General features: G+C 43.3%; 1 protein-coding gene across 2 annotated transcripts; it reads right to left on the bottom strand.

The window, feature by feature from the left end:
• Window positions 1-1,963: 1,963 nt before the first annotated feature.
• Window positions 1,964-19,650, bottom strand: synpo (synaptopodin). Of its 2 annotated transcripts, none has more exons than XM_084353194.1 (4): window positions 19,592-19,650; window positions 14,649-15,988; window positions 7,010-9,099; window positions 1,964-5,105 (listed from the first exon to the last, which is right to left on the bottom strand). In XM_084353194.1, exons 2-4 carry the CDS (start codon window positions 14,815-14,817, stop codon window positions 3,906-3,908), a joined length of 3,459 nt encoding a protein of 1,152 aa, XP_084209320.1. In that variant the 5' UTR covers window positions 14,818-15,988; window positions 19,592-19,650; the 3' UTR covers window positions 1,964-3,905. The 2 variants fall into 2 exon arrangements, with proteins under 2 accessions (XP_084209320.1, XP_084209319.1); XM_084353193.1 differs by having other exon boundaries at window positions 19,481-19,633.
• Window positions 19,651-21,886: the final 2,236 nt, after the last annotated feature.

The raw sequence follows: 21,886 nt of genomic DNA on the forward strand, positions 1-21,886 counted from the left end.
GTTGCAATTACAGACATCGATTAAGTTTGTATTGTTATAACTTTTTTGTTTATATGACTTTAATTCTAAAAACATTGGACTGGAGGGGCTGTTGAAGTGCTGTTAAGGGTTAATGACTAGATGAAATATGAATCCTCACTTTGGTGGCACTGCATAGGATTATTCTCCACACAAGTGATTTCTTTCATGAACAACAGTCAAATTTCTGAAATATTTCACTGTGGTTTTCACTCTCCACACAGCACTGAGCCTGCACTCTGCATTTTAATCCTCGTTGACCTCAGCTCAGCCTCCGACACAGTGAGCCACAAAGTCAGAAAACAAAGATAGAATGAGTGGTGATTTTCCCAAAAAGATTGTATATTCAGGTGAGCTCTCATCATTATTTATGACCCACGAGAAGTCTGTGTCTGCAGAGACCGTACCGCCCTCTGTCTGTATTTTCTTGTTTTTGTGGTTTGCAGACGTTTCCGAGCAGCCTTTGGGCAGAAGATGTGTAGCCTCGAGCAAATAACAGTATAGGGTGCAAGGGCAGGAAAAATGTAATGACCAGGTGCTATCCAAGAGGAGCCGTTGTGCCGGGTAGAAGGGGGCAACTTTGAAAGTGGATTTAATAAACTGCAACAGACAAATCCTACTCATTCTGGCTTTTATCAGCCATGTGAAAAACTATGTTGGACTCATTCACCCCAGGAGCAAATCATGGATTGATGTAATATTGATGATCATTGATACACAACTGTATGTTTCAATAAAGCCTTTTACCGCCAGTGTATTCCATATTATGTGTTACCCCGCTAAAATAGTTATATTTATCATTACTTTTTCTGGTCCTTCAGCTATGAGAGCATTAACCATCTCTCCTATAGTCTGGGTGTCTTATCTAATCATTTAAAAAAAAACAACATTTCACTCTTTTGATGCTCAGGTAACAAAAGTTTTGTCCAACTGAGACATTTAACCGATCGGGTCATGCCTTTTCTTCGTAGATTTAGAAAAGGTCATCCTTGTTTATTGCCTTCACTACTCTGTCCTTCCTTCCTTGACTATTGCCACACATTACTCAGGTATCAGCAGGTGAAACATTCAAAGACGGCAACTTGGCCACTGCCGAGCTTTTAACACTCCTAAGTGAAGTGACCACATCACATCAGTCCTTACTATCCCTCACAGGTTATCTGCCATTTTGGAATCGATGTTTAAGATTATACTGCGCCTTTTTTTTTTAAGCTTTGAATGGTCAGGCTCTTTCTCCTGATCTTTGAACTGCTAACTCCTTCTGAGCCGGATCACAGCTTGAGATCCTCTGGCAGGTCCCGACTAAGGGGTCCAAAATCTCGACGTGTCGCCCAAGGTGACCTGTCAGCTGAGGAAACTCGCTGCCTCAGATCAAACTCACTGTCCCCTTTAAATAATTTCTTTAAACTCAGATTTATCTTTTGGCTTTTTCTTTACTGATGCATTTAGTGTATATATTTAGTTTTACCTTAAAAGTCTTTTCGCTTTAACTTGTCATTATGAAGTAAATGCTAATTGTAGGATGTAATGACCAAAGCATAATGAGACCATCTCCGGTTCCCAATAAACTTTGCTTTCACTATGATATTTTGTCTGCCACTGGGCAAGAAATGAACGTTAAGTGATGATCCAGTCAGGCTCGCAACCTGGCAACATTTCTATCTGATTTCATTTCTCCATTAAAGAGTTAATGAATGAAAACTCTCATTTTGTCCTCATTTTTTCCATTTCAGAGTCTACAATAAAGGCAAATTCATTAAATAATCAAAAGCCTAATTCAACAGTATCCCATGAGTCACCTACTTAATTCATTTTTGTAGAGCATTTTATAAAAAAAGGGAAAATGACTACTCAAGCTTATATTATTTAATCTAATGCCACTATTCTCAGGTCAGGCTGTTATGAATTATTCAATTCAAAAGAGACAAATTATACAATATTTAAGTTGGTGTGTCATCACTTTTTATTTTGCATTTATTTTCAGACATCATACAGTTATGAAATGAGAGAAAAGTTAGCTGTATTGAAAAAATAAAATGCAGGCATGCAATCACAGAACCCTCAGAAGATTTTGTATGAGAACTGCAATGATTATTATCTGTGTTTGAGGATGTCAGCAGTGTTCGTTTGCACAGGGGTGACCCAGGTTGAAACCAATCCATGACAGTGATAGGCTTAGTCCTGCTGAAGGAGCCAGGTCACCATGTAGCAGGTGTCTCTGTCACTCAAAGGACACACAGAAGTTAATATTTAGAAATGTGCTGATGCTTTTGGCCTGCAGGTCAGGTAGTGAAGGAATGATCTGTTGTGTGATGGGAATGGTGTAAAATGACTTTCAACGACCCTGCACTCAAAACAGAAAGTCAGTTGTGTATGACTCACACCTGCTTGGGCAAATCTTGTTTTGAACAACCCCATCTTAGCAACTGAAATGGAATAAACAGAAGTGCAAATCAAGTATAAAAAAGAAACTTTAGAAGTTAAAGAGAATGTACATTAGAGTTATGTATGTATTTAAAATACAACCCATTCCTCTGATCCTTTTCTCACAAACACTTAAACATACAAACACACAACATTCGCTAACCTTCCTCTTCCCATGGATATCTAACAACGTTTTGTTGTACCTTATCTACTTGTGTCACACTCTAAACCTCATCCCAAAAGGCACTTTGTAAGTACAGGCACAAAATATGTTAATCTGCTCCTCGTGAAACACATCGTGTTTGTGACCACACGTTTGTGGTCAGCAAAAACAACAAAACTCGGGCATGAATATCATATAACATTTGTTCAATTAATTGTTCATCATCGTTAAACGTTTTGAAATCTTTTTTTCCTGAAACATGGTATCAGTGTTTGATTAAACAGGGTCGTCAACGCTCCATCGATGCTCCACATAACTCCTCACACTGTGCACATCCTTTTTTCTGTCACTCTCCGTCCATCTGTCTGTAAAGCTTACATTCATTTTAAATGCAGCACACAAAGCAACATATATATACTGTGATTATTGCACTGCGATAATTATGCATATGATTTATTTTCCATTAATTAAAATGCATAATAAACTGTGATGAATACTTTGACCATGTGTGATAATGTGAATAGCATGTGTCCTACCTACCACTGTGTTATTGTCAGGGATAAATGATGGGACTCATTTTACCCAGTTCGGTTTGTACTTTACTAATACGGTACAATGAGAAATCCTTAAAGGAGACATATTATGCTCATTTTTAGGTTCATTATTTTATTTTGGTTACTACTAGAAAAGGTTTACATGCTTTAGTGCTCAAAAAATCTAATACTGTCCAGTGCTGCAGTACTGTACTCCCCCTCTGTCTGAAACGCTCCTGTCTCTTTAAGCCTAATAGGTCTCCTTTAACCAAAGTACTGTACAGTCCGATGAGCTACATATTTACACATTTCTCATTCATTTGTCCCTTCTATGCCTTACATTTTTTAAGTCTCTTCCCATTTTGACTTGCGTCAGACCAGCAAACATAATGACGATTCATTTAATAGCATTTTAAATTGATGAAAGCGTAAAAAGTATAACATTCATTGACGTGAATTCAAATATTTTTGGTCATTTTGATTCTTTCGCACTTTTTGGTATGTAAGAAGCGTACAAGCCACAGCAACTGCGTTATGTAAAAAGCTTGTTCTTGTCAGTCCATACTATGAATGTGAGTCATATGAAATACGTATTCTAACACGATACAACATTTATTATCATCCAGGATCAGTATCCAGAGCTACAGAACTTATCTAATACCTGTGTTGGTTTGATGTAATGCGATCAGAAACTCTTTTTCTGCTTGATCCAATGCCACAAAAGTCTATGAAAAGTAAAATAATGCCATTGTCATTCATTAACACCCTCACAGGTCAGTGGAGACGGTGCTTCTCTTCACCCTCAGGCTACCTCCCCACCCACGGGGACAAGTGTTGTAGGAGTGGAGGCCAGGCGATCGGAGGCCAGAGTCTTCAGACTCAACAGAGGCATCAGAGTCGGTGAGGGAGCGAGTGTTGTAAAGCCTCACAGGGGAGCAGATCCTCTGTGTTGGCGTGGGAGGCGGGCTGGTGAAGGTAGGCGACTGGGCCCCCAATGCCCGTGACTGGAAAGGGCTGATGGGTGGTTTGTGACAGTCGTAGCCATGGTGTGAATTCCCCAGAGGTGAGATGGGGTGGCTTTGACCGCTCAGTGCTCCAGGAGAGGGGCTGTTTTTACGTTTTGCTGCATTGATGATGTTCTTAGCCAGGAGGCGATGGTTGGCTTTAGAGTCTAGGCTATTAGCAATGGGGGACATGCAGCGACTGTCTTTGGGTGGGGGAACAGGAGAGGTGGCACAGGATGTGTATAGAGGCTTTGTGGTAGGGAAGGATAAACTGGTCTGAGAGAGTGCAGGAGACTGGGAGCGTGAGCCCCAAGGAGGAGAGACCGGGGATGTGGCTGTGGATGTTTGGGTTGGTCTGGGTGTGAAAATGGAGGTGACAGTGGAAGTATTCTGGCTCACCATTGGGGACTGGCATCTTGATCCCCAAGGAGGAGAGCGTGGGGATGTGGCGGTGGAGGTTTGGGAGGGTCTGGATGTGTACATGGAGGCGACAGTGGAAGATGGCTGGCTTACCATTGGGGATTGGCATCTTGAACCCCAAGGAGGAGAAAGAGGAGAAGTAGTGGTAGAAGTTTGGGAAGGTCTGAAACTAGGATTGGAGGAGACGCCAGACGACTGGGTGTTCTGGTTCACCATTGGGGACTGACATCTTGAACCCCAAGGAGGAGAGCGTGGAGAGTTGGCTGTAGATGTCTGGGAGGGTCTGGATGTTATAGTAGAGGTGGAAAACTGGATATTCTGGCTGGCCATTGGGGATTGGCATCTTGTACCCAGGGGAGAGGACACAGGGGAAGTAACCGAGCGGCTAGACATGGTAGTGGAGGGGCGATTAGCTTGGAGGCTGGGACTCCAGGCACCAGCAATGGGGCCCTCTGGGCTGCTGAAACGTCTGGTAAGGCTGGGCGTCCTGGTTGACGTGGGAGTCTCATTGGGGGTTTCATCCGGGGAGGAGTCCTTTGGTGTCTGTTGGAGCATGACAAATAATGATTTTTAGACTTTTATAAACACACATACTTTGATTGTAGATTGTAGGATAATGCTTATACAACTTTGTAATAATTAAATGCCCTTATTTTTGATTTGACCATGACAGGACACTTTGCTTTCCACAAATTCACAAACGACCAATATTATACTGTGAAACTTGACTTGAATAAGACACATTTTAGTGAATCTGTTTTAATGTGTTCAGTCTGAGTCAAGGTTTCATTCAGGTCATCTCTGTGCATTCCCTTCTACTGTGTGTGTTTACCAGCACATAGGCCTGGTCTTTAGTGTCTCTCTCAGGTTTCTGTCATCTGCTCTTCCTGAGGTGGTTAACCTTTACAGGGATATGAAGTTACCCGACTGAAGCAAGTGTCGCTTTCCATTTTATGCACAAACTAATTAAGAGAAAACTATCTCCACTATAATAATGATAAGAGGACTGTCTCGACCGTTACAGGATCTGAGATGTTATGGTGTTTTAAGATTAATGTTACAAAGTTCGGGACATCTGTGAAAGACACAAGGCCCAGGTCAAAGGTCATCATCCCATTTGTCTGAACGTCTGAGCTCCTCAAGACCAACAAGACCAAAGGGTCAGGTCTGAACACGAACACACATAACTCAGATTCTTACGTGTAAAGCATTTTGAAATGGCAAGCTCTTATAATCACTTCTGGGCTTTAAATGTCACATACTGAGTTTTATAATAGATGTGTCCTCTGTGGCAAATAATCTGTGTACTTAACAGAGGCATGTCTTTGCAATAAAGGCAGGGAAGTGAAATAACAAACACTTAACGGGGAAATGGATGGTTGATAGAAGCCAGTGAAGTCAGGAAATGAGAAAAAGGAGAAAGAGGTCACAGGGAGAGTGTTAGCATAAAGCTTTAATCACAGAAGGAAAGATTCACTTGAACACAAGAAATTAATCAGAACAGACAGCAGAACAGCAGAGAAGAGCAGTGAATCATAGTTTATGAAATGAAACATACATAAACCCTGCAGTCTACATCAACAGTGATATATGATATCCTGTGAGGAAAATTCTTCAGGAATTACTGCTTTAAGTCACGAAAACAGTATATACTGTATGTAGGTCCATGGTGCAAGTTAGTATGCAGCCTGCTGGTTTGAAACATCAAAGAATCCAAGCATACACCATATATTTAGGTAGAAAATGCTACAAAGCAGAGTAAATTACCCTGAAGACATAAAGACATAAAAGGAGTTCTCTCGCTCTCGTCAGTGAGCAGCATTAAATTGCAAATCATAGATCATAAAGCAGATGCCAGACCATCTGTTAAAGTGCTTTGTAAGACAGTATCACCCTAGTGCCCACAGAATTGGGAGACAAAGTGGAAAAAGTGTGAGGTTTTTTCTCATTATATTTCAAAACGTCCTGAAAATTGAAGTTTTTTTTCAGCGCTGATGAGCTTAGTAGCTCTGGGCATGAAACTTATCTGATTACATCAAGGCACATTATTATTCAAACTGATGATAATTTGGGTGTTTGTTACTGTGGAGAAAATACAATTATAAATCCTCTGAGCAATTAAGACGCATTCACTTAGATAATACTGTTAAAGTCAGACAAAGTCTCGCTGCCAGTTGAGTTATTATTGCTTTTCATGCAGCTTGCATTGTTTGCTGACGATTAAAACATTTCACTCATAAAAAAAGATTCCACTCTGTTAAAAACCTACAATGCAAGAGATAAGTTATAGAGTATAGAGAGTATAAGAAGAAGGCATAAGATGAAGCAAAAGTGTAGTAAACTGTAAATAGTAGCACTTCTAAAATCAGTTTTGTGTGTAATCACTACAAAAAATCCCAGTGAAGTCAACACATTTACTAAAAGTAGTACAGAGAGGGTCTCCACACCTGTGGCGCAATCCCTGCCTTCTTGGCAGAAAAAGTGGGCCTTGGTGCCTGGACCCCTGACCGAGGGGAGGACACTCGCTCTGGAGAAAAGGCAGACATAGGAGAACTGATCCTCAGCTGCCCCGAGGCTGGATTTGAAGGATATTCTGCTCGTCCTCTTGTGGGGCTGTGAGACAGCTGTGGAGACATACACTGGGTACTGAAGTGAGACGGAGGGTTATTAGGTAAGGAAGTCTGTCTAGAGAAAGACTGGGTAGGCATCAGGTTCTTGGCATGTGGTGCTCCTCTGGGTAAGGTACTGAGCGGGTCTTTGGCTGGGTTAAGGATGAAGAGGGAAGAGTTAAGCTGGTACGGCCGGTGCCTTGACAGGTCCATCTCTATCTTGGAGCAACCATTTTCTAAAGTAGGTGGCTCTGGAACTGGCTCCGGTGCTGGAGCTTTAGGCCTCGGTTTCTGCTTGACTGCTTGTTGGGCCTTTAGGTTTTGTGAAAGCTGTGCGCTCATGTCAGAGCTTTTAGCAATGGCCTTGACCCTGCCTGGCATGTTGGATGGGTACACCCAAGATGGAGGCAGAGACATTGTTGGAGAAGGAGACCTCATTTGCCCTGTGTTTTGTTTCTCAACAACGTATTTCTCCATCCTGGACTGACGCCTGGCAAACAGCTCAGCACCCTTTCCTGATACATTGGTGAGGTTCTGCTCTGGCCTGTGCTCGGCCCTCGGTCGGGTCCTGGAGCTCTTGAGGCAGGAAGACCACTCTGGTGCTTTTGCCTCCTCTGCCCGTTCCTCTTCCTTGGTGAGGAAGTTGGAGGCCTCTGCACCCAGAGCCAGCAATTCTTCCTCAGACGTTGGCTCGGGCACAGATCTCTGTCCGTGCTTCTTCCTTTCATCTGCCCCCTGCACCAGAGAGAGCAGCTCGGGATTCGGAGCCATCACTGTCTTCTCTTTGAACGTGAACATTGCCTTCCTATTTGACCTTCTAGCAGCGCCCTCTTCAAGTATGCCTGTTTTGATTGCTATGGGTTTTCTCTCTGATGCAGGCTGAGGAACAAAGGTGGAGGGTTTGGGTGCTGTAGGAGGGCCGTAATGGGGCATGGGTGGGTACTGAGATACAGAAGAAACAGGGAACTGGGATGGTGGAGGTGAGGAAGGAGACATGACAGGGGACATGACAGGAGACATCAGAGGTGGAGTGGAGTAGTAGGCCTGTGGGGGTTGGTTTGTAAAGGCAGGTAAAGGAGGTGTGGGATACGAAGGCGGAGGTGGAGGTGAGAACGCCACAGGCTGGGGAGCAGTGAAAGCAGGGAGAGGAGGAGTGGAGTAAGAAGGAGGAGGGGGAATGTCCATGACAGGGCTGACTGCCTCTGGAGACTGCACCGTCAGCGGTGAGAAAAAGGGCCTGGCAGTTCGATTGATGATGGTGCTCGTCTGCTTGGATGCGGTCATAGACACTCTCTCAGGCCCAGAAGTACTGTGGCAGCCATTAAGAAGCTTTCCAGTGGGAAGTGGCCCCGCTTGGCCCCCATTTATCTCTGCTTCCCCTTCAGCATGTCCAATCAGAACTGGATCAGTATTATTACTTCCAGGGGGAATCTCATCCTTGACTTTGTCCTCAAGCTCCTCGTGGATTTTATCTCTTGCCTCTTCCTCTTCCTCCTGCTCTTCCTTGACAGGGAGGAAATGCCTCTCTTGGATAACATGCTCCTCCATGACCTCTTCCTTGTGTGAATCCTTACCTGGGTCCGCCTTGATACCACCTACTGAATGTACCCTCCCAGGTGGCGACAAGAGTGGCTTGGTAGAGCTATTTTTAAAGTTCAGATCTCTATCCTTCTCCTCACTGCTCCTCTCTGCCCATGTTTGTTTGTTACATGAGGGGTCAATTTTCACATTCTCAGCTCTGTCCCCCTCTGAACCCTCTCCACAGCTTTCAAGCGTGAAGGCGCTGACCCTCTGCTTGCGCCGGTTGAAGAGCTGCACGCCTCTGGAACTGGAGTTGGAAGGGATGGTGAGCTGAGCAGCGATGATCTGACTCCTGACACGAGCTTCCTTCAGCTCCTTCTCCGATAAACTGGCACTCCGGGTCAGATCTGGTGTGAAAGGAGAAAGAATAGGCAGGTTGATCAATTAGAGAAACATGAGGTTTTAAAGACTGATTAAAGATGAAATGGACCCTAACTTTCGAGAATTAGCGATGTGCTACATCTACTGTTCAAACAAAGACAACTCCCGCAACATCCAATTATAGCTCACCACACTGCTTTCATGTACAAATAAAGAGAACCAGCAAGGACAAATTTTTAACAAGTCTGGGATTTAATATTCTCTTTAAAACCCACATAATTGTTTCTAAACCATATGGTTTTGATTGTTCCTCGCAGTACTTTTTATTCCAACCAACACGGCTTTGTGGACACTTGACTCAGCAGATCGGAGCTGCAGACGAAGAAACTAACAGACACAGGCGGAGGAACATTTCAAATAAAAATTTTAATAAGAAAGACACAAAAGCTTGTCGACTGGAGTTCATAAAACACTCTAGGTCAGAGCCAAAAGAAATTGGTGTCAATCCGGTCTTACACTCATGTTGCGGTCGTGCTGATTACCTTGAAATCATTGGATAAGACATGTCTATGTTAAAATTGCAGTTTGTTTTCTGAGCTTAAGAGCTCCATTCCAGGCAGCGGAGCTATTTCCTCTGCCATCTGCAGTAGTCCCTCCCTGAGCATTCCTCCACCGCTGAGAAAACTCCCTGCCTGAGCTTCCAACATGCCTTTGGTTTCTCTCTGTAGTTAATTTGTGCAGTGCTTCAGCTCGAACCCTTAATAGACCACTTTTACAATCTATCGCTTCCAAAAATGACATCTTTTAACTGTTTTCTATAAACATACTATACAATCAAGTGTTCCCATCTTAAATATAGCGACTACATCATGCTTCAGAGTTCACAAGAGGAAAATCTAAGCTGCATCTTTGCTTTATTTTTAACAGAAAGAAAACCTTTAAGACTCTCTGATGGACATTTGAAAGGAGAATAGCTTGCTGCGGTGACACATCTGGTAGATTATTCATCCAACTCATGTAACTCTGACTGATGGAAGATATTTGACGTCCCTCCCGGAGGTTTCTGAGACAGCTGGCACAGCTACGGCTCCTTCTTCATTTAATAAGGTGATGGATCCAGGCAGCTACATTATTTGATGTAATCGTGTGTCAATCACATTAATTATGCGTAAATCATTCACTTCTCAAGGTTTCCTATAAAGCTCATTCTGCATGTGGTTTTTCCTGGCACAGAGTATAAAGCTAACATGATCATTCTCTGAGTAAGAGGAATAATATCCATCTGTCATTGATTTTACAGACTTAAAGTCTGCCCTCGCAGTAATTAAATTAACTCTTTGTAGGGTTCCCCCTGAGTTCCTTTTACATAAATACATCTAAAGTTCAATAGCATATGTTTATTATCTGATTTTTATCTTATTATCTTAGTATATAAAAGGGACTATAGGGCTAATTTGGATTATAATAATTTGCAGTCCGTTTACATACACAAAATAAACCCTTTAATGATGGAGGCGGATAATTCTGCAAGGAAACACTTCAATGTCAACACCAGCTACGGTAAATCAATCAACCTGACACTGACAGAGAAAGGCAGGACGGGACGCTAGAAGAGATTGATATAATGACCCCTTTACATATTTGTGACAACAATATAACACGGATGAAAGCATCATCACAAAACCTTTTAAACAAGCAGCACTATTGGCAAGAGCATAAATCACCGTCCTTTATAGACTGCCGCAAAGAAATGAACCAACCTCTCACACAGGTACTTACTGTATATTCAGTGCCTTTTATCGAGGCTGTCAATATGGGAGGGAATACCAGCTCAGGTCCCAATGACATGTTTTATTAGCTATTTAATTTTCATAAAGCAGGCTACCTGAATATTGCACATCGAGCCAGAGCAGCGAGGCTTGAAATGAAGTGTCCTCGCTGTAAACACCTCCAGTGGAGACTGGTTATCAAGTAACACGCAGGTGCAAATCCCATCAGTGATCAATGTCAGGGCCAAAAGAGTGAGCATCTCTGACAAAACAAATGATACTCTTTATGAAATGTGGACTTTTTGAGTAGGAAAATGATTATTATCTAACTGACTGACACCACTTAGTCATGGCATTCCTGTAAAAAGTACCAAAAACTCATACTTGAGTAAAAGTAGAGAAATCGTGTTAAAATATCACTTTGGTTAAAGTGAAGTTACCCATATAATCAGAACTTGAGTAAAAGTCTTAAAGTATCTGATATTAAATGTATTCAAGGATCAAAAGCACAAATTAAAGTTAACTATACCTATACTTGTTTCTGTTTAACAGAGTCTGTTTTTTTCCCCCTGATTGCCAATAAAATAAATAAATTTAAAAATGCTCTGCTTTGGCTCTGCTGCAGCATACAACCTGCAAAGCAACTAGTAACTAAAGTTATCAAATGAATGTATTAAAGTAAAAAGTACAATATTTGCATCCAAAATGTAGTGGAGTGTAAGTATAAGGTAGCACAAAATGAAAATACTCAATTAAAACCACAAGTACCTCAAAATTGTACTTAAGTACAGTACTTGAGTAAATGTACTTAGTTACATTCCACCACTGATCCCCAGTAATATGTAAAATAATGAAGATCAGTTATGGAATGTAACCTAAAAAAGTACATTTACTCAAGTACTGCACTTACTTGAGTATTTCTATTACTGATCCTCTACTTTTACTCTTACTTTTGATACTTTGTTACATTTATTGCCAGAAATTTACCCTTGGTACTTAAGTACATATAACATCAGATGCTTTAAGACTTTTACTCAAGTAGCCTATTAATTGTGAGTGACTTCACAGTTACCAAAGTAATGTTTTAACAAGATATCTTTACTTTTGCTCAAGAATGACTTGATGAAACAGGCTAAATCTGAGTTTCAGAAACGAATTCATAAGTTTCAGCACATATTACTGCTCTCATAAGGAACTGATAAAAGTTCAATGGAGGTTACGACTTTTTCATTTATGAGAAAAAAGACCTGAAGTTTATGGACGGTAGCAACAAGCATCACACTGCTCCTAACAAGTTTCTTCACAAAACAGGCAAGTTTTTCCTCACTTTGTATTCAAGTCCAGCCTATAAAATATCCTAACTGAAAGTTTAGTCTGTCTGGATCCTCTTTATAGTACCTAATCCCTTACCTTTCTCATGTCAAATTCAGAGCTCCGCTGTTTTGTTGTACTTCCACAAGAGTTTTCAATCTAACTGCGTCTGATGGCTTCACACCCCCTTTCTGTAGCGAGACACGGGATCGGATTTCTTTTGCTCCGCAGTCCGGATCACAGACAGGCAGACAGGGAAGGAGGGAGGAGGGAGGGAGGAGGGGAGGGGGGGCTGTAGCTGGAGGCTGAATGACAGACAGTACAGCCTCCAGCTCTTTTTCACTTTTTTAAATCTGCACCACCACCACCACCTCTGCCGGGTTTCCACTAACTAATTATAAAACCGGAGACATGCCTGTGAGGGAAGAGCTCCAGGCTTCTGCTGAGAAAGTATTGATGTTTCAGCAGTCTACACTTTGTTTTGACAGTTCTGGTGAGGTGTCCAATCAATGGCCAAGTATTGAGCGGCTTATCTCCGTCTAATGTCCTGTGATGGCAGGCAAGTGTCTGGCCCTCGTTGCAGCCTTTGAAGTGGGAAAGGGAGACAAGAGATAGTCCAGATTGTGTGTGTGCGTATGGATTAAACCAGTGAGACTCCAGAGATCCAACACCTGACCTCTGCTACCCTCCATGTCTGTCTGGATATCACCATGTAAGTGTGTTCGTTTATTGTGCACGCTCCCCGACCAAGTGTCTGCCCTCATTGAACCCTCTAGGCCCTGAGCTCCAACCTGCAAGGGCAAGAGAGGAATTTCCTGTCCTCCAGCAGAGACAAAACTCAGCCCTCGGGAATGATGCAAGAGCTTCCACATCTCATTGTTCACCCCCCTCTTTTTCCGACCTCTAACTTTCTCTACCTCATCCCTCTGCCCTATGTCCCATCCCCTCATCCCAGACGGCAAACTCCCCCACACAGCGGGGGATTTAACTCAGGGGGCCAGCCCTGCATTTGTGTATCAAAGGTCAGATTACCCTGTCGGATGTTATCTTTCTCTGGGCGATGGCTGCGGGGTGAGCGGGATGACAGCACCGGCCCCCGTGGGTGATGTGTGAAGCGGTATGGAAAGACAAGGATTAACAGAGGTCCTGGGATCTTACCGGACTGAATGTGACCTAAACTCTCCATGGATCCCATGGGGGAAATAAAAACCATGTTCAGAGGTGGAAACCAAGCCCTGCAGCTCATATAGTTTAGGTGTAGTCCACTTTTAACTCTGTTTTTTTGTTGTTTTTGTTTATCTTTGCTCCATTTGAGGAAGCAATTAGTGAGTAATGAGTGATGGGAACAGTGTTGGAGCTACAGATCGGTATCAGGGACAATTATCTGATGGCCATGACCTTTGTTATGTTATGCTTCCTTGCAGCACAATGTCTTTGAATGCTGCATTTGACAACCCAGAGGTAATTATCTTTCCAGTTATGTACTGCGTCAGTGTTTTTCCATATGTCCATTTAACATGTTCCATAACATGTTTTGGTGCATCAACTCAAAGTACAGAGAAAGGTCTGTGAGGAGACATTTTGTGCTCATTTTCAGTTCATACTTTTATTTTGGGTTACTATCAGAATAGGTTTATGTGCTCGAATGCCAAAAAACACATCCGTTTTGTCATACTGTCCAGTGCTGCACCTCTGTATTCCCCCTGTCTGAAACGCTCTGTTTTAGCTCCTGTCTCTTTAAGGCCCCTCTTGAATAGTCTGCTGTGATTGGTCAGCCCACACACGCCTGACCCAGCCCCGCTAACAACAACAGAGCAGCTGTGCTGAATCCACTGAGTGGAAATTATGCACATGTGCTACATGTTGACGTAGTGTGATGTCACAAAGTCTCGGGGTTAAAGGCGGGACTACTGACGATGCGTTTCAGGAGCATTGTTTTCTGTGGGAGAGAGGAGCTTCTGCTGGTGAACACTATGGGCTTTTTAACTTTCAAAAACGTTTACATGGACAAGTATCTATATAAAACACTGAAGAAAAGGAGAAAAAACACAAAGGATAATATGTCTCCTTTAAGAAGTTTCCAGCAACTTTTGCAACAACTTGGCCCAGTTTTGTCAGTGGCTGTGTTGTGTATTAAACCCTTTAGCAGTGATGCATGATTGCATTTCCATTGCTGTTGGGGAAGCCTGTATATTCACGCCATGGAAACAGATGTTTCATGAAGAGCCTCACTGCCTCAAGTTGCACTGACAAAGCAGGGCTGCCTGTTTTCTCTATTTGCTGTCTGCTCCTCTCAGTTATAGCTTTTCAGATGTGATAATATACTGTAGTTCAGGCCATACTGTTGCATTGAACCAGCACTACAAACAAAGCACTGGAAATGTATTTACAACTAGGTTTCTGTGTTATGAAGCAGCAAAGTAATGATACACTGTCCTGCTGCAGCTCAGGCTCCCAGAGTAAGGACAGAAAACGCCAGATAAACAAACACTTACTTGTTTTCCGGCTCATCTGTTCTTTGTTGAATCCTGTCTTCTCCCATGATGCATTGCACTCCGTCCCAGGGGTGTGCATGTTTTGCGTTGCCTGGAGAGGTTTCCTCAGTCCTCCTGGACTCCAGCTCACCCCTCTCCTGATAGGCACATGTCCCTTGTCCATCTCCATCGCGACCCACGGTAAAATGCTTCTGCAGCAGCAGAAACAAAACCTTCAGCAGGGGGATATGTGAGGGTTTCGTTCCAGTCAGCTCAATCTTCTATCCTGACAAGATGAAACTGTCGGTCCAGTTGGAAGATGGAAGATTTGGTCCTCACTGGCAGGCAGTGAATGCGTTTGGAAATGCAAGAAAACACACAGAAAGGGAAAGGGAAAGGAGTAGCTCAGCTTTCCAGGTTGCTGCTTCCGGTCATGGCTCCCCTTTCAGCAATAATCCTTCCAAATGTTCTCCTGTAGTCAGCCGAAACTTGAGGGAAGACGTACGCTCTGGTCTTCATGCAGTATTATTCTCTATCTAACAGGACCTCCCAGGAGGGTCAGCTCCAATGTGCCTTGGATGTGTTCCCATGGACGACTGCCACTAAAATTGCACAAGTTTGTTGTCCTCTACTAAAAATCTGGCACAGAGGGCTGAGAAACAGTCCAATCTTCTCTCCTTGCATCTCTCGTACACTCCTTTTTTTCTTTCCCAGACGTTGCTCCTTCCTCCTCTGCTATTTCGGTCACCAAAACATGCTTTTCGTCTGCATCCCAATCTCCCGTCCGCAGATTATTTTTCTTTCAGAGAAAAGGATCTGCCCTTTATCTTGGAGATCATAACTCTGCAGTGACGTGTAGAGGAACTGTGTATATGGCAGCTTCCTGCTGTTAGGTCCATGCAAGGAATAACATTTCACTATGGAAAGGTCATTCCAGAGACTGGTTTGTAGTCAGAGCTCTAATGTATTCAGTTCAAGTTTCTTTATTCTGGTGTCCTGTGTTATTTCTTATACATTAAAGCCAGACACCGCCTCTGGAGGCAGGATAATCAGTTTCTTTCTTTGTTTATTCACAAAGCCGCAATTGAAAAGGAAAGTTCTTATTTTTTCTGTTGGTAGTTTTGATTAATACTTAAATGCATCAAAAGTTCCTCATGAATGCTGTCAGCAGCTCCTTCTCTCAGATTTTCAGTTGGTTTGTTTTGCTTCTTGTTGAATAGAGTGCTCTGATTGTTCAGCCAGTCCTTAATTGTTTTATTTTGGTGGACCAAGCTTAACGTGTAGATAAGGACCGTTCAGGGGATGAAAGGTCGCCGTACTTTATCTAATCCCTCTCGTGTCCATTTCCTGCCCAGAACCACCTGCAGAAAAACAGATGCATGTTAAAAATCAGTTATGTGAAACCACACTTTTCTTCAATTATGTTATTTAAATGTGACATTTGCAAAGACAAAAGCTGGATGTTACATCTGCCCACAACTTTCGCGAACCGCAGCCTTGGCAAACAGCTGGTACAAGAATCCTACTCGATTTTCCATTATCGCCCTTTGTGTAATGGCACGAGTTTAAACCCACTGCTTTGTGCAAGATTTAAAGTATTACACATGATGGTTTCAAGAAAGCAGTCCAAAAGACCTGACCTCTGTGCCGACACGGAGTCTGCAGTTTTTTAACAAAAACAAATGGGTTTTTAAGGAAGTGGCTCATTTTAATAGACTCTGCTTGGCTCACGTAATACTTTTAATGAATATTGTTTTACTTCCAAAGAATCTCAACCTTTGTCCATTTTCGGGACAATGAAAGTCCAATTCTCTGTCTTCAGAGATGAGGATCAGCCTTTGCTCTTTGAACTGTACAGTCAAGATAAAAGGGTGGAGAAGGAAATGAGGAGACGCCTTTATAAAAGACTGAACGTGATAAAGTGAGTGTGGCCTCCAAAGACGGAAGGAAGGTCCCAATCCATTAAGACTTTAGGGTTGAAAATCTTTAGTAACCTGCCAAAAAAAATGCTTTTTTGGTGCTTTATCTCTGCCTCAGGGTCAGTGAGAAAGTGAATGTGGATTAAAGATTTCCATGCAGACAAACAAACACTTGAATGTCCTACAGTGACATCTATCTTTTATCCGTTAAAGCATTTCATTAGCTCAGCAGTGTCATGTTCCTCCTTCAAAGCTAATAAGACCCACTGGCACATTCTGTAATAATAAACCGGTGTTTTCACGTCCTTGTCCTTGATCAGACTTGCCTCTCCTTGACACCGATCATGGTTTGTTTTTGCTCAAGAGTCACCACTGTAACAGCAGTGGGAGGGCTGAAACACAGTCATTACTTGCCTTTTCACTGATTCCTTACAGGCATCGCAACCCCGCTCACATTCATCTCTCCTGAAGGTGTGCAGGCGCCTGTGCAAGTGAACTCGTTTGCATCCCTTAAAGACTGTGTTCTGTGGAGATGCACTCCGACGTGACAGCTAAGTCATGACGGTCTGTGGGAGGACGGCTCATTGGCCCCCTGAACACAATCAGCCCAAACAAAACACTACCCCGCCCCCCCGCAGGGAAAACAACAACAAAAAATCCTCCACAATTCAGCTTACTGGCGTGATCGTGTCAAGTGAGGAGAGATGAAGGCCGGTATTGTTTGGACGCTCTGACAACAGCTCTTTGATTCCCCCAGATGTGTTTGGATCAATCTGGAGCTCATTTGGGGACTGACATTGTCTTTTTAGATTAGTACCTTGTCTTGTTACATTCTCTTGTTAGATGTTTTCTGAACACATGTCCTAATGCAGCAGTACATGATTGATTAACATTCGCCTTGAGTGCTCTCTTTGATTCGGTCTGCAAATATTTATTAACTGCCGGACAAAGAACAGATGTAGGACACTGAAAATTGACATGAGCAGAGATGCAGACTTAATTCTGGCTCTAAAGACAAAACACACACATACGGACTCTTGAAATCCACATCTGCCGCAATCTGTTTTTTTTTCCCTCATTGGTCCCAGCTTGTTAATATCCAGCTTGAGTGTGCTCCCAAACAAACTTTGATATCTCCAACTGATCCTATCTACTTGCCATACCTAAGATCTGATGTCATCTCTCCTCCTCCTCCTCTCTACCCTTCAATTACCTTGAGGTTCAAAAGGTATTTTACAGTGCCCACCTGTCCAGCTCAGCTCCAGCTCCCGCCCACGCACAGTTTTCCTTTGCCACCCATTGACCCCCATGATTAGAGCCAAGGATATCATTTACAGTCTGGCCCGTAGGCAACTTTTAGTGTGTAATCACAGAGTTCCTGTACATCGTCAACATACAAAGGATTCATACATCAAATCTATCCATTAGCTCTCTGCAGCATGTCTCGTATAGTGATGACACACAAAAGAAATGTCTCTGGCAGCTGTGCAAACTGTAATCATTCATTTGTCCCTCCTGGCCGTTACCTTGTACATTTATGAGACATCTGCATCAATAGCCAACATGCAGAAAGCATGTCAGCCACCTAATAACTCATATAGTGCATGCGTTTTCACCTCAGGTATGGCATCTGTACATCATCAGCTGCTCTGGGCGCACATGTGTTTAGGTATGTGAGATGTGCGGATGTCAGGTGAGCATTCCTCCGCCTACTGTAAGGCTTTAAAAGTGTATCAGTTACCAGGCTCATAATAAGGCATCTGGTCACGACATTGACTGGCAAGCCTTTATCATTGAATACCTCTGGGGCAGAGCTGCTATATCTCTGTAATCTTTCGCCTTTTTTTGCTTGGATCCTTGACAGTTTGTCAGGCGAAAATCATTCAGCTGTGAATGCTAGAGGCTTTAGCAGGGCCCTTTGCTCTCTCTCACTCAGACAAAGAGCCATTCAAGGGCTCTTGCAGCAAATAATTTTGGGTAGCGCTCCAAATTTGGCATTCCTGGTTCATAATTCCTCAGGAAGCCATGATAGTCAACATGCCTCGGCTTGTGCCGGCTGATGACTGACATCTAAAACATAGCGAGGCGCAGACTCCAATAAAAGAAACAAATGTCTGAGTCTCTTCCTCTTCTGGTTGTCTTTTCACTTTCATGCAAGCACAGTCGTAAATCATGCAGAGAGGGAAAACCTTGTAATGAGGAGTCTGCTTCGTGTGCAGCTCATCCTACTCTCGCAGTCACAGGTGGAGGGCTTCAAGAGGTGAAGATAAATACTTGAAGTAGGTGTGTATGATCTGGTGCCAAGAGGGAGGAACTCTCGAAAACAATCAGAGCCATAATCTGAAAACTGTTAGAGCTCAAAGGGAGAAAGTACGAGCACTTCTACAAATGTTCATATAATATCAATGCTGCAGGAGGTAATTACTTTTAGCATTTTTATTTTCTACATTCAAAGACATTTGCAAACAGTTCTCCGTCACAGCAAACTAAAGGTGAATATATGTACGTGACATATGGCAGAACAAAACCTACAGTTGCCCCCCTGTAAAGCAGTTAATGGGCCTCACCTGTTGCGTTAACAGGAAGCAATTACTTATATATGAAAGTCAATACACCTCCAGCCAGGTCTTTAATTGGATACACCTCCTAGTGTTACACAGTGCAGTTCAAGTCTATAACCTGGCTACACAGCAGGCTCCATACAGTCAGGACAATAGGCTCGGATATCAGTGACCACAGGGCTAATGCAGCCAGTCAACCCCCTCTGCACAGCCTGCAGCCCGCACCGAGGGGAAAAACAGCAGCCACAGATGTTTGTCATCTACTCAAACAAAGACTTTCAAAGTTTCCCTCCTCTCCTCTGCTCCAGTTCACTGCTTCACTCCCCCTGCTCTCCCTCTTTCTCCCTCTCTCCAAACAAAGATAGTGTCTTACCCCGTACAGATAAACATAATGTGCTGCAGGTGACAAAGTCTGTCACAAGTTCACAGCGACAGATAAAATTCCAGGATTCTCCTCCTTCCTGTTTTGGCTTTTGCTGCTCACCTGTACTCCGGTGGGTCTGGCCGTGTGAGGCAGCGAGTGTGTGTACTGCCCCTTTTCAGTTCCTACGACTCTGCACACACACACACCTCCCCCTTTTTACCTCTCTCTCTCTCTCCCTCTCCCTCTCCCTCTCTCAATCGAGGCAGACGAAGGATGAGGGTGGGAGGGGGGTCAGTTGGAACACAGAAGGCTCTTTGTCTGGGATCTTTTCATATGGTTTCCTTCAAGCTTGCATACTGAACACATTATACTATAATATATTTTCATATTCAACACAGGGATGTTGAGGGGACCAGCGGGCCCCACTCTGTTCTCTTACCCCCCCCTCTCTCTCTCTTTTTTCCTTTCTTGACCCATTTTTTCCCGCCATGCTTGCACCGGGGCAGACAAATCCAAATAAAGAGTGAAAACTATTTGAGAAAAAATGTCGACCGCAGAATTTGTTAATGCAGTCGCTGGCTGTTTTTGAAAAATAAAACTTAAGCACAGAAAATTGTTTCCCCTGTAGACTCTACACATCAAATATAAAGACCCTACAGAGTTCATATTTGTTTTACTTTATGGTACATATGGCCTCCTGCGGGGATGTTCATCCTTAGATTATGATCATTTAATATCTTCAAACATTGATTTATCAAGAGATCCCACAAGTGCAATAAAATGCCAGGAACATCTGGTTCTCTGTATAGTGTCGGAGGATTAGAAATTATTAGATCTTTAGATTTATAGATCTGCAGAGAAACATTTGGATACATTTTACTGATCCTGACTCCCGAGGGGCCTCAGTGAGACGAGGACAGGCTGCGGGCACTGGGTTGTAAGATCTATGGTGAAGTCAAACGGTGGAAAAAAATGCATCTTGAATGGCTGCCAGGCTTTATAGGAGTAAAATCTAAACTAACTTCACCTGATGGTGCAGTTATTCTGCAACACAGAGTTCGCCAAAAGGCAAACTTCTACGTTTTCAAAGAAGTATTTCAAGCATCCTTTCTAATTCTGATGATGTTGTTGCTGGTGATTTCGGTGTCACGGCGTTACTTTTCACCACCTTTCCCTGCCTGATTGATGGCTTCGCCAAAGTGCTCAGACAATCCATCACCTCGAGGCCACTTTTAGGTAACGTCTCAGCCCTGCCTCTTCGACACCCCGTTCCTCCTGCATCACTCTCCCTCCGTTGTCTCCCTCTATCATTTTCTCCTCTTACCTCACACATCTGTCTCCCCATATCGATTTTCCTTCTCCTTATCTCAAATCCTTCTTTCTTTTGGCTTCTTATTCCCATTTTCCCCTTCAATCTCCCTCTCGTCATCACCGTTCCCGTGTGCTCTCTCCATTGACCCAGCCTCTCCTGACATGTTTATATGTGTAAGACCCCATGCAGCTGGGAGCGCAGCCATTAGCACTGTGTCTGTCTTTCTGTCTGTCTTTCTTTCTTTCTTTTCCACTTCTGCCTCTCTCTGCGCTCTTCTGGCGTGACTCTCTGAAGGGCAGCTGTGTGTGTGGGAGACCAGGGAGCTGAGGGGAAATGTTAGCTCACATTCCTTCAGATGAGGGGCTTTTGCTGCAAAGAGAGCGTCGTGGAATTTCCTAAGTGATCTGGTTTGCATTCCCTCTCAAGTTGGATCCATCCACAGAAGTTATTAGAGAGCGTTTGCTCCGGCCCGGGCCTGAATTGATTAGAATCACACACACGCCCCTCTCTGCTTTCTTTGCTCACCGTACCAACCCCTGAGCTCATCCCTCTGGATGTAATGGGATACAGCCATGGGGCTGTTCAAAGGCACAGCTTTAGTATAAACAGAGGCAGAGGGAGAATATTCACCCTGCTTGTGGATGTTTTGATGGGGAGATGTTCCTCCATGATTGTGTGTGCTAGAGACTCCATGCTGATTGGGTTGATTACCATTCTTCTGGGAAACAGTATGTATGTAAGACTAATTCAGTTAAGGCACACTCATGTTTCATCGCCGCCTCTGTTTATTTTCACTCAACCAGACATCTGTATTTCTCATAAACTACCTCAGAAGTTGCGGTCTGAAGCAGAGAGGAATAACGCCTGGTAGAATCAGGGCGTGTCCACTTGTGGTTTGATGATGTAGGCAACATTTGAAAGAAACGGTCCAGCCGTCTGATTCCTTTACAATATCAGTCCATAGTGTCGCCTAATAGACTACACTGATTCCACATTTTAAGAACAAGCAGGATTGGGTGCCAGCCTGGCGCCTGCTAGTGTATTAAAGCTCACAAAAAGTCAATATATACACTAAATATACTTCATGGCACGAGTCCCACTAC

The sequence above is a fragment of the Pagrus pagrus genome (assembly GCF_965226575.1).
Source record: "Pagrus pagrus genome assembly, chromosome: 5".
Lineage (NCBI taxonomy): Eukaryota > Metazoa > Chordata > Actinopteri > Spariformes > Sparidae > Pagrus > Pagrus pagrus.